This window comes from Poromitra crassiceps (assembly GCF_964638095.1).
Source record: "Poromitra crassiceps genome assembly, chromosome: 1".
Lineage (NCBI taxonomy): Eukaryota > Metazoa > Chordata > Actinopteri > Beryciformes > Melamphaidae > Poromitra > Poromitra crassiceps.
This window is the reverse complement of record NC_139623.1, coordinates 129214716-129228404: the sequence shown is the minus strand read 5'-3', so window position 1 is coordinate 129228404 and position 13689 is coordinate 129214716. Positions and strand designations below refer to the sequence as shown.

At 43.2% G+C, this 13689-nt stretch overlaps 1 protein-coding gene across 1 annotated transcript in view; it reads left to right on the top strand.

The window, feature by feature from the left end:
• The window catches only part of gabra1 (gamma-aminobutyric acid type A receptor subunit alpha1), a gene marked incomplete at both ends in the record, with an annotated part of 83250 nt that overhangs the window by 28017 nt on the left and 41544 nt on the right, over positions 1-13689 (top strand). Inside the window, 3 exons of the mRNA XM_083633076.1 lie at positions 5051-5133; positions 7776-7919; positions 11676-11828. Of these exons, the coding sequence (XP_083489202.1) occupies positions 5051-5133; positions 7776-7919; positions 11676-11828 (380 nt within the window). The remainder of the gene's footprint in view (positions 1-5050; positions 5134-7775; positions 7920-11675; positions 11829-13689) is intronic.

The window sequence follows — 13689 nt, the reverse complement described above, 5'->3', positions numbered from 1 at the left end:
ATTCTACTTTAACTGCAATGTACACAACACAACACTACAGTGTCACATTAATATGTTTATACAGATGATAGGCTAACCAATAATTTTTCTTCTCCCAACAAATTATGGTTTGTAGTTTACAAGTCCCTTGTACTATATTTCCTGTGCGATTTGTATCCCCCCCCCCCCCCCACCCCCACCCCCCCATTGTAGTAGTCCCCAAGACACGTAAAATTGGTTTCCCCTGTCATGATTGATCACTTTGGGGATGTTATGTGGCAGATGGGAGCGCCAAGATAAGGTGTAGCGAGAGCCACACATGGCACCTCACAGCGCAGAGTTTATATTTGAGCTGAGGGCTTGTAAATAAAAAGCTTTAAGACACTAGGACACCTGATACACACTCCAGTGCAGCGCTAATGTGCCAGGGCTAGGGTGAGCGTCGTAAAACATTCGTTTTTAGCGTGTTTATTAGTGGGGGAAGGGGTGCAGGAGGCGGAGTCCGTTGCTGTCACAGATGAGAGAGATGAGGGACGGATGGGAGATTAGTGTGTCACGGGTGGCCTGACATGCTGTTTGTCACCAAGCTGTCAGGAAAGAGAAGCTCACAGCTCAGCGTCTCTGTCTGTTTGGCTGCAGTTACATGGTGTTTGGGGCTGTGAGCCTGGAGAAACGTCTGTTCTGTTCTGTTTTGTCTTAATAGAGTACCTAAGTCACGCCCTCTTCCGGGTTCGGCATGGGACCTAAGGGATTTTCTTCTCCCCATTCATTTTCCACAGACATTTTGAAAAATGTACTTTACTTTACATGTTATTTACTTTAAATGTACTTGGTCAAACCAAGCGATTCAGCTAGATTCAGAATCTCTGACCTTTTTTTAATAATTTTTTTTTGAGTCAAGTTTTTTTTTTTTAAAGGAGGACTTACCCCCTAGATATGTATCAGAACAGTGATTTGAAAATACCTATGGAAAAAACCAAGAAATGACATATGCTCTTGTCTATACTATACTCTTTGGCTGTCCTCAGCTCAATAATTTTTTTCGGAAATCGACGCCGTTACAGTTTGCCCACCGCCTCGAAAATAATTTATTTGAGAGCTGCAATATCTTTATAAATATCAACAACTAGCCAACGCTGGTGGCCTGTATGGAAACAGCGTTGCTCAAAATGGTTGAAAGTTATATCAATTTGGTAATTCAGTGGCAAACTAGAAATTTAATTATTTTTCTGCATGTATGTGTATGTAGCGTGTATCTATCGCTAAAAGAGCATAGTGATGCGAGGCTTGTTACCGCAGCACACCGCACAATAGGACAAACCCCCCGCTCTGGCCTAACACAATGCGAGATTTCTCCACGTCATTCCCTCGTCTAACTTGCGATAAACCGCGCCATGAAATTCGTTTTTAATTTGCGTTTTGGGGCTTTTCGTGATTCTTGTTAAAAGTTACAGCACCTCTGATTTTTCCTCTCAGGGCGCAGGCAGCGCAGAGCTGCAGAGCTCTTCTCCTCCTCAGTCAGCCCATTCATTCTGTCCAAACTCAATACCGATATAATCTCAGTATGAGATGCAGGTAAATATATTATAGTAGCCGATGTGTTTACATTACATTACATTACATTACGTCATTTGGCAGACGCTTTTATCCAAAGCGACTTACAATAACACATTTTTGTCAGCAATAGAGCAATCAACTATGGAGCACAGTCTATGACAACTACAACTTCTGAAGGAACAGTGGTACAAGTTTAGGTTAGTGATACAAGTTTAGGTTATTTTTTATTTTTTGAAAGAGAGAACGAAGTTAGATCAAGAAGGGCCCAGATGGAGCCTGAAAAGGTGTGTCTTTAGTCTTTTCCGAAAGATCGGCAGTGATTCAGCTGTCCTGACCGAAGGTGGAAGCTTGTTCCACCATTGAGGTGCCAGGGACGAGAAGAGTCGAGATCGGGATGAGCGACTTTTGAGACCCCGTAGCGAAGGAGGGGCGAGGCGACCTGTACTGGTGGAGGAACCTGACCAGCTGGTTGTCAAGGATAACCCCAAGGTTCTTAGCTGTTTGGGAGGGAAGTACAGTGGTGTTGTCAATGGAGATGGAGAGATATGCGAGAGGGCAGTCTTTCCCTGGGAGGAAGAGTAGCTCTGTCTTACCAAGGTTGAGCTTGAGGTGGTGGGCAGACATCCAGTCGCCAATGTCTTTGAGGCATGCAGAGATGCGAGCCTCGATTTGCTGTTTAGAGCAGCTTTGTCACGTTGTCACGTCGTAGTATAGCGTTATATTTTGCATGTGCGCTAAACTGCGATGAGATTTGTTTGCGGAAATGTCAGACTGTTCCCATGCAAAAGCCCCCGCCTCTGACATGACTGAGAGGCTCAGAGCACTGCTGCGCGCTGCTGCTGCTGCGCGTGCCCCCGTGGCACGGAGCTTGGGGCTCCGTGCATGTGCATGAGAGCAGACTCTCTCCCGCTTGACTGGCCGGGAGAAAGTGCAACACTGTCGTTCCTTTTATGATTATAGTGGCGTTTATTGATAGTATTGTGTTACATAGGAGTTGGTAGGAATAACAGCTGATTGTAATCAATTAACAGGTGATTAACAGGTCAAGTGACATCATGGGAATAGGCTTGGAGTTGTGAGGAGCCGAAAGGGTACAGGGGGAGTAGGGGAGTAACTATCTTGAAATCCCATAGTCTTTGGTTCATCGTGACGTCACGACGTGTCAAATATCCCATTCATTTGAGGGCAAAAAAAAAGCAGTGTTCCACCCTTAGAGGGCGCTTATGCCAGGTATGCTGCTGAAAAATGATACAAATGGTAAAATGGCAACAGTTTGGTCACAAATGTGGAAATTTTGACCAGCATTCTTCACACATCAAAGTCATATATATTGGTTAAAAGCTGAAAAAAAGTGTTTTGGAGGTAAGTTCTCCTTTAAACAACAACAAAAACAAACATTTACATAAAACCTATACAAACACATACACAACCCAATTCACTCAGAACGCCCCTCTCCGCAGGACTCCCCCACCCACAAACCCTACAAAGATATTCGGTATATACACATATAGTATGTGGCCTTCAGAACATATCAACCCAGGCAGGATCAATAAGTGGACAGTCTCCACCCCCACCCCCCCCCCCCCCCCCCCACACACACACACACACACACACACACACAAAGACAAACGCAACCTAGCTATCATGGAGATGTCCACGGTCCCCACGCACGGCTTCACCAAGTGCATTCCACGTGGTAATATTCTCTAATTTAGCGCCTACATACGGGCCACCGACATCTCCATGACAGTCAGGTCCACAGCTGAAGAAGCCCATTGTTCAACAGACAGAGTATGAGGAGCCTTCCATCTCTGAGCTACTTTTTTTTTTTTTTGCACTAGTCAGGCCCAGCAACAGCCAATGCCTCTGCGTCAAGGATCAATTAAATCCAGTAAATTCATTCAACAACAAAACAACAGGAGAACAAGGAACAGTGACGGGCATCTTCCTGGCAACTGCTCTCCAAAATAAAGAAACAGACAAGCATTCCAAGACCATGTGTATAAAGGTTCCAGGGGGTACCAGGGGGCATAACATACAGTTGGGGCTTTGAGACATTTTCATCTGAAATAATTTATGAGGGGTACAATAGTAGTAGGCATAGTTATAGTGAATCAGTTGTTGATTGGGGTTCCTGGAAGATAAAATTATATTAGTCGACACCATATCCCAATTGATTATATTAGATGAAATAGAAAGATCCCTACTCCAGCTGACATTGAGATGCAATGGTTTTTCTGCGGCCTTGGTGATAAAAGTATAAAGACTAGAAACCAAACCCTTAGTGGTCTTAGATGTATATATTTGGTGTATGGGATGGCTTTCCAGTCTTTTTTAAAGGATTTTAGGAAACGTCTATGGAAAAATGAATGGGGAATGAAAATGTCCCATGCCGAACCTGGAACAGGGCGTGACTTTGACATTCTATTCTTCCCCTAGGTACCCTCCCCCGTCCTACGCTTTAATAATAACAACATTAACAACAACAACAACAACAACAACAACAACAACAACAACAACAACAATAATAATAATAATAATAATAATAATATTAATGGTAATAATAATAATAATAATAATAATAATAATAATACTAATAATAATAATAATAATAATAAAAATAGCGCCTCTCCTACTCAAAGTTGCTTTCTCTCTTCTTGGCTCCACCATGAGGCACTTCAGCCTGATTTCCATGTCTTTCTCTATGTTCTCCTAGCCTGGTAACAAGCCCCAATGAATCCTTCATTAGGGTCAGGACGCAAGCCTATCCACCACTGATTCTGTGATGTATTTTTCAGCCCCAAGTGATTGGTTGCTGTCTGTGTCAATCAAACTCTTTGACCAATCGCAGTAGCAAAGCAGGACCACTTTGACAATTCTGTGCCGGGTTGTTCCGCTCTGTGGTTCCACTGCAACATCAAGGAGGGAGCGTTGTTGTAAAAGAAAAACACAGGCTTCGTCTCTTGCCTTCAATACTGTTTGTCTGCTACATCCTGGTACCTACACTGGCAACTGTAATGCATTTAACCTTTGCTGCAAGCCACAAGCAGCTCAACAGATTTCAAAGCTGATATGTTACTGGAAAGAGCGTGACTCCGACTGGTTAACAAGTGAAACGTTGGGTAACTCACACGCGTTTTGAGCCCGGTGTCGGTTTGGTCACTCACACTGGCGTTTTGAGCCCGGTGCCGGTGAAGTGGTTACAGCAGCAGTAGTGGGCTTAGCTAATGTAGCTAACCGCTAGCTAGCCTAGCTATTTAACATACAGGTGAGTTGTTGCAGCACTCTGTAATGCGTCATCAGTAATGCTAGATGAATTATTAATAAGGTCCCGCCGCCTACATCGACCAGCCAATCAGGTGTCCTGGACAGTATCTGTCCTGAACAGTGGATGGGCTTGGGTTCAGACCCATATGAAGAGTGATGACAACTGTGAGTCATATGGGGCTGGATACCATGCTAATATTCTCCATGACTGTTCTCATTCTCTGTGTGTCTCCCTGGCTCTCTCTAGGCTTACAGTACGAGCAGAATGCCCCATGCATCTGGAAGACTTCCCTATGGATGCCCATGCTTGTCCACTCAAGTTTGGCAGCTGTAAGTGCCCCCCCCCCCTTACACACATACACACACACACACACACACACACACACACACACACACACACACACACACACACACACACGCACACACACAATTATGCATGCATGCACACTTCCTTGTGAGACTGTCACCACCTCGTCCAACTGGAAGCCTGACCCCGGCACCAGGCCCTGATAAGGCCTGACAGGCTGGGAGCAGCTGTTCTGCCAGAGGAGCTGTCCTCCAAGGCATCCCTGGTCCCCCGTTCAACCCTGCCAGGCCCCGCAAGACCCTGCCAGACCCTGCAAGACCCTGCGAACCCCTGGCAGGCAGACCTGTGTTTATCCAACGCAGCGCTCTCTGTCATCTTTCCAGAGCATGGCGCCAGCTGCTCGCCGCTGCCAGCCTGACCCCGAATCATCCTTGAGAAGGCAGAATGAGAGAGAGAGAGAGAGAGCATGAAGGAGTTTAGGAAGAGAGAGAGAGAGAGAGAGAGAGTATGCAAAGACAACGGGAAAGAAAAACAGTAGGCCTCGACTGATACTGGATTTTTGGGGCTGTTAGAAAGACTGCCAATAAAATGCAATATTTAAAGTGCTTTGTCCTCCACATAATAATCTAAACGTGACCTCAGGCCATTTACCATAGGTCACCCTTGATGACTGCTACGGCTTCATACCTCTCGTCACTTGGTGTGGGCGGATAACGATATTAAGGATTAAAAAAAATGCTGATATCGATATATCGGCTGATATTCTGTTATATATATATATATATATACAACACACATCTTTTGCAATGATCCCTCAAATATCAAACACTTGTGAAAAATTGAGTTTGGATATTTTAGAGTTTACCAGTAAACTTTATTGTCCAAAACGACATCAGTGCACTGAAACTGTAAACTTCACTGGGAATTGAATAATAATGATCCAATATCGGCCGATAATATCAGCCGACCAATATATCGGTCTACAAAATAGAGGAGAAAGATAAGAAAATAGAGAGCAGGGAAAAAGTGAGGCAAAGTGAGGCAGGCAGAGAGGTGAATGTGATGACGTTTCTTCAGAGAGCAGCACAGTGTGAGTGAGAGGGCGAGCCTTCAGCCCTCTTTAGATTCAACTCGCTCCCTAAATATTTCAGTGATGATGAGCTTACAGTATGCTGCAGTCTGCAGTCCAGCCATCCTTTCCTCTGCAGTGGGCCAGCCACACTGCAGCTTTGACAGGTTGGGTCGCCGGAGGGAAGAAACGGCTGACTTGGCTGTTTTCAGGTCAGGTTGTCGTGTTGGGATGTTGTTTGTTTATTTCTTGGTGAGATGAGATGATTAAAGTATCATTATGTATCTTTTTTTATTACCTTAATATAACAGCTTTTTGATCATTTTGATGGTACAGTGACTTCTAATAGGATGAATTATCCTCTGTCATTCTCACACCGCCCTCCGAAGGTCTGTTCCTGCAGTATGTATTTTTGGTGGCTGCGTAGTCTCGCTTGCCAGACTTCCCCCCTTCCGGGAGAGAGTCTGGCAGCGCTAATCTCCATTCTGGAATTGCGAGGGGAAGGAATGCTCTGTTTGGTTTAACCTAGTCTCGCTTGCCAGACGCTCTCTACAACAGGGGATCCAATCATTTTTGGCGTGTAACAACGAGCTAGCATTGTTGATGTTGTTTCACAGCGGTGCAAGCATTTAGGATCGACAGATTCAACACGCACAGCGGCAGAGGCATTTGATACATTTGATAAACAGATTTGTCACGGAGGGAGCGGAAAGGAAATCCATATATGGTCGCAGCCGGTCAGTCAGAGCGGGTCAGAGCCAATGGCAGAGCTTGCAGGGAGCGGAAAGGGATTTCCTTCCGCTGCCGACTGAAATGGTCGCCACCAATGGCAGAGTTTATACAAGCAGCCTATTTCCATGCAGCAGGACTTCTCTCCCGGAAGGGAGGGAAGTCTGGCAAGCGAGACTAGGTGGCTGCGTCCCCGGAGCGGCTTGACAGTGTAGTTGCCTGGAACTTTTAACTCCATTTCCTGCACAGCTCCTTCAAATTAAACATTTTCCGCTGACAAACTAGCCGGGTGCTTTTATTGTGAAGTATGTACAGGAAGTCGGACGTGTTTCGCTTGCTAGCTTGAGTAGCTACTTCTCGCAGTAAAACGAGTCAAGAAAACATCTTGGGGATATTTAGAGCAATCTTTTCCAGCGAACCCATTATAAACACTGCAGAAAGGTAAGCAACGTAGAGAGTGCAAAGACTATAAAATAAAGCTGATCTGATGGAAGTGTAGCATTTAGGTGGGGGTGCAGTTTCCCCAATTCGAAAAAAGTACAGAACGGAGCTTTACAAAAAAAAGAAAAAAGAAAGATGAAGTAATGAACAGAATGAGATGAGGACAAGGTGAAACCAACAGATAAAATACGATTCGATAGCAGACGAGACGATAAGAAGAGCTGAGATGAGAGGAGACAAGATTAGATGAGACTAAATCAGATGAGGCGAGAGAAGAGCAGAGGAGCTGAGCCCAAGACCTAATTTCTGTTGCATCTGGCTTCCCGAGCAGCTCCAAAAATACATCCCTCAAGACAGCACATGACAACAGACAACCAGCTGCAAAATCATTTCAAAGCCTTCACTTCCTGTGCCCCTGTCTGTCAGATGCCTACACCCGCGCAGAGGTGGTGTATGTGTGGACCAGAGGTGCTGCCCAGTCCGTGGTGGTGGCAGAGGATGGCTCCAGATTGAACCAGTATGATCTGATGGGGCAGAGTGTGGATTCAGGCGTGGTGCAGTCCAGCACAGGTACGGTTTCAGCTCAAAATAGGTCAAAATCACCCCTTTCACACCTGGTGTATTTTGGTGCAGTGGTTCTCAAACTTTTTCACGTCAAGCACCCCTCAACTGACACAAATTAGACCACGGACTCCCATTTGATAAGATTTTGTCCTAGGGTCCACTCATCTGATAATATTTTCCCTTTGAGATGTTTGATGATAGAAAGTGTATGAAAACCATGACCAAAATAGTCGAACATTCTGTCATTGTGTTACTTATGGATGGAATTAAATGATACCCCTTTTTACTGGGGACCGCCTGGAACCCCTCCAGGAGCCCTGGGTGTCCCCAACTTTGAGAACCACTGTTTTGGTATAGTCTTTATTCGTGCTCTCTCTGGAAAAAGAAGCAGTTTGAATTTGCACCAATTGGGATCAATTTAGCTTTAGATGTTCTTATTGTTTAAACTGCATCACTGTCCCAATTAAAGTTGCTTAGTGAGATATACTTTCAGTACAAAAGCAGAACAGGACAGGAGAGTAGTCTTATTCTGGTATAGCAAAAAAATACTGTTATCTTTACAACCGTCCACCGAAAGTACCAAGCAGGCCTGCTTTATTGCACAATCCAAACATTGTTTCATCAAAACGTGCCATTTTCAGTGTGTAGGTTGTTAGCTTGCTAGCTAGCATTGTTGTTGTTTCACAGCGGCAGAGGCTGACTGAATTGGCGGAGCAAATGGCAGAGCTTATACCTGCAGCCTGCTTCCCTTGAGTCAGACTAAAGGCCGTTACACACCGGTGCGGATTTCCATGCGAATAATCGGCATGGAGATTTGCAAACAAATGTTTTAATTAGTTGTAATTGAAGCTTGCACACCGCGGCGGAACATTCGTGCAGCGTTTTATTTTTCCGGATGGACATTGACGTCCGTGGATTCCGCCTGCAGAAAAAAACGTTTGACCAAGGAAATCCTTTGTTTACAGCTGATATCATACCTCCACTACTCTTGGGTAGCTAATGGGGGAACCCGGCTCATCAATTTGGTTTCTCAACATCCAATTTTATATGACAAACACCATGACGATCAACACTGAAATCAAGGACAATATATGCCTTCAGATTGCCCAGCAGCTGGGATTCGCTGAAGATGGTAGCTGTTATGTAACGTAATTTACTTGGTAACGTTGTAAACCACTGTTGTAAATGGATGGAGCTAAGGTTAGCCACTTCTATCCAAGTACTAACTAGCGGTTTAGCATCAAATTTGGGGTCCGCTGCTACTGCTTGACTTCATTTTCTCTTCTCACAGTTTTTTTCCACTGACCGGTGTGTATTGGCTGCAATGCGGAAATTCTGCACGCAATCGTACCGCATTCCACCTCCGCATTCATACCTTTTCTGTGTGAAACGGCCTTAAGGAATTTGAAAATAGTTGGCCAAAATGTTGCCTAACTTTGGAACATTATTTAGCCCCCTTCCCGACAAGCTAGCACGGCATGGTACCAATGGATGCCTTAGGAGGACCTTAGGTCATCTAGTTTTGTGTGATACCAGATACTAAAACTGGAGATTAATGGGAGATTAATGGGAGAAATGACGAATGGGAAGCACAGCAGGAGAAAGGGTTAAAAATAGGGAGACTCCCGCGACTCTCCGTGTTGCAGGTATGGTATCACAGTTCCTTCACATCTTCAACAGCATCAGTTTGTACAAATGAGAGGCCATGTCCCAGATTCATCATTTCCCTACTGGCAAATTCCATCTATTTTTTTCCCACTTCCTCTTTTTGGTTCATTGATACTGGCAAAAATGAGTGACAGCATAAACTGGGTGACCTGTTTACTGTGACGGCAGGAATGTAAAGCGTAAGAAAGCCCTTTCCCCCAAATTCATGCTTACATTATTGGCAACATGCTCCCAAGTGTCAGGACATACCTCGATCAATTCCATAAGCTAATTCTGTTCCTGAAGTTGATTTATTAAAACAAATGTAATCAATGTGCCCTTGCTATCAACTAAGTGTGTATTGATCACCTTGTCTATGTCTCTGTCAAACCTAAAAACAGCCAATTTATTACAACCTAATTAAGTCCCATTGCTGTTTCAGAGGCTACTCTGCCTATGAGCAGTTCTGTATCCATTGATGAATTGGATGGGGTCTGGTTATTGAGTTAGTTGATAAATGACAGCTATGACTATGCTGATAAATCTGTGCTGCAGTAACACTGCAGCTCCAAAACTCCATAAACCGTTTAGAAAAACGATTCAGACTAGGGACAGATAGATGTCCTATCTAGGTCATTATAGTTTGACGGCACAGCCCAACCTCACCACTTAAAGCATACACCAGAGGTATACTGATGGGATGGCTATGGCTCAGGTAGAACGGGTCGTCCACTAATCAGAAGGTCGGTGGTTCCATCCCCGGCATGTCGAAGTGTCCCTGGCTGAGATACTGAACCTGAAATTGCTCCCGATGGTTGCGCCAGCACCTTGTGTGGTAGCTTGCCGCCATCAGTGTATGAATGTGTGTGTGATGTGAATGGGTGAATATCCGGGGGGCAGGCGGGCAGGTGGGCGGTTGCTCTGGGTGGATCGATACAACATTATTGCAATGTTTAATTATATAAATTGTCAAGGGCATGCAACCTTTATGACAGGTTTTTATGACAGTGTTGGTCAATCCCATTTTGCTGCAATAAAAAATGTAAGTGAGATGAACAGACTGGAAACCTTGTCCTATTAGATAAAACAGATGTGGACAAAGTTCCCCCCCCCCCCTTTGGGATATAATTTTCAGTTGAAAAAGGTAATACATCGCAATATTTTTGAAATCTCAATAATATTGTATCGTGACTTAAGTTTTGTGATAATATCGTATCATGGGGCCTCTGGTGATTCCCACCCCTAGTGAATAGTCCTGTAAAGCGCGTTGGATAAAATCACTATATGAATGCATTACTGTCAGCATAGTACTGAGAGCTGCCACCTATTTTATTGTTGTTGTAGTTGTTTTGTTTGTATGTTTGTTGTTTTAGATGTACTGTGCATGTAGATTGAGATTTTATTAGACGTTCCTGCTACTAGGGATGGGACAAAATGCTTACACGATACAATTTGATCTGTGATATGGGGTTCACAATTTGATATAACCACATTATCAAATATAATAAATATAAGTTCGACAACAAAGTCTGAGTGTGCAGGAGTATGCTTATTTCTGAGGCACACATCTTTCTAGCAATGGCAATGGCTTGCTAGAGTGTAAAACAACAACTTAAAACTGTCATTACAAAGTGCACATAATTGAATTTGGACAGAGAGCTTGTAAAGTTTTGATGGGCAAGCCGCCTCATTTGTGATTACTAGAGCAGAATAAAATGGAGATAATATCGCAATTAATTTCTCTGTCCCACCATATTGTCACATTGTTATATTGCAAAATAATGAATTTTGATATGTCATCCCATCCGTACCAGCTACTATTGCACAGATACTAATAAATATATATATATATATATATATATATATATATATATATATATATATATATATATATATATATATATATATATATATATATATATATATATATATATATATATACATATATATATATATACATACATATATATATATATATATATATATATATATATATATATATATATATATATATATATATATATATATATATATATTCTCTACTTTACATCTAGGCTAGTGTCAGTGAATCAGTCACTTCCCAACTGCTACATGTCCTTTGTCTGTTGACCACAGGAGAGTATGTTGTGATGACCACCCACTTCCACTTGAAGAGGAAGATTGGCTATTTTGTGATCCAGACCTACCTGCCCTGCATCATGACCGTCATCCTGTCCCAGGTGTCTTTCTGGCTCAACAGAGAGTCTGTCCCTGCCAGGACTGTCTTTGGTGAGTCGTCTGCTCTCTACTTCTCTTGACATGTTTGGTTGGCAAAGACCAAGGGGAGCTGTGATTGAGACACATTTGGTGCTCACTCAAAAAACCTGCTGTCCGGGTGCCTTTCAGCAAGGCACTGAACCCCCCAAGTTATTACAGTAGAGCTGCTTGAAAACCAGATAGCATTCTGTCAGGATGCCAGATCATATGAACAACCACAGGAAGCGTGTTGCAGACTCTTTGGACCTGTTGTGGCTTTGTAGCAACTTATATTGCATCTGTAACTGCCAGATAATGTAACAAACTTGTATAAATAAATAAATAAATACATAAATAAATAAATCAATCAATCAATCAATCAATCAATAAATCAATAAATAAATAAATAAAATTGAATCACATTATTACATTATAAGCTGTCACCTACTACATTATCAGTTGCTACAGGGCTTATGTGAAAAGGGGGGGGTCATCAAAATATGAATGACTAATAAAATCTGAAGGCAATTTTCAAAGGAAATACTTGGCTACTGCCAATAGGCTTTGGAGTGAATGAAAGCATGTAGGAAAGACGCACAGTCTGTCTCCACTCTCCACACAGCTGCACTGACCATAAAGTGCAGCTGTATCTCTTCCCCCAAAGGATATACATTGTTTATGCATTCAGCATGGTGTGTATCTGCGGCAATAAGAACAGCACACAGGTCTCAAATGCTGGAGTAACAGCATATAGCTCTATTGACACAAGACATTGTGTGTGTCTTTGCGTACGATTGTGTGTAGTGTGTGCACAGACACTTCGTACATGATGTGTGTGTTGTGCATGTGTATGTGCATGCATGTATGTTGTGTGTGTGTGTGTGTGTGTGTGTGTGTGTGTGCCTGTCTGTCACCCTGAGGTCTTACATAACCACCCAAAAGGAAAGTTATTGGTAGTCTGCATGCAGCTCTGTAGCAGCAAAGCACAGCAGTAGGCATAATGGGCTCTATTCTCCCACAGGCCATCGGCGCTATTACGGGCCTTAACCGCAAAAAAACGTGCCTTGCGCCTGTTTCGGCAAGATAGCAATAGGCTTTAGGCTGCCAAATGCGCTTTAGGCCGAATGGGCGTGGCGCAGTCCCAAAGTGGGCGTGTCGGCGCTAAATACCAGCCTAGTCATATCTTGGGAGCTGGCCTACATTTAGCGCTTTGCGCTTTTCAAAAGCAGGCCTATTCTTTGCCTTCACTGCTTCTTCTCTGTCACCCTTCTCTCTCTCTCTCTCTGAGTTCCCAGCATGCATTGTGTTTCTTCATTTCGCTACTAAATAGCCACCAAATGAGCCAAAATAGATATAAAAGGTAGTTCTAAATTAATGTGTAATGGTAACACAGCCTGCCATTGTCAACATTTCAATATTGGACCAAATAAAACCTCGAAATGAAAACACCACCCTATGTGAAACATATATGTCCTCCTGGGCATATATATACCCCTTGTCGAGTTAACGTGATTTAGAGAAGTAACAGCGGAGCGCGCTTCGGAACGCGCTTCTAATGGCATCTGCTATACTGTGATGTCCGTCCAATAACTTGGCCCTATTTCACATTTAGTTTTACAATAAAAACACATTTATGCAATGACTTGACATAATGTAGGGTATATTTATGTGCATCATCCTTCCTGCAGCAGGCGAGAGAAAATGATATCTTTCTGGACAAACTTTCACCAATCTAATAGGCTATATTTTTCTAGCTGATGCATAGAACATTATTTTCACTTTGATCTTGCTATAGTGTAGCGTATTTACATGCTTGCAGTATTGAAACTGCAGTTAGATTGGTTTGAGAAGCATAATAATATGGAATAATAGCCTATAATGCAGACAGACAGGC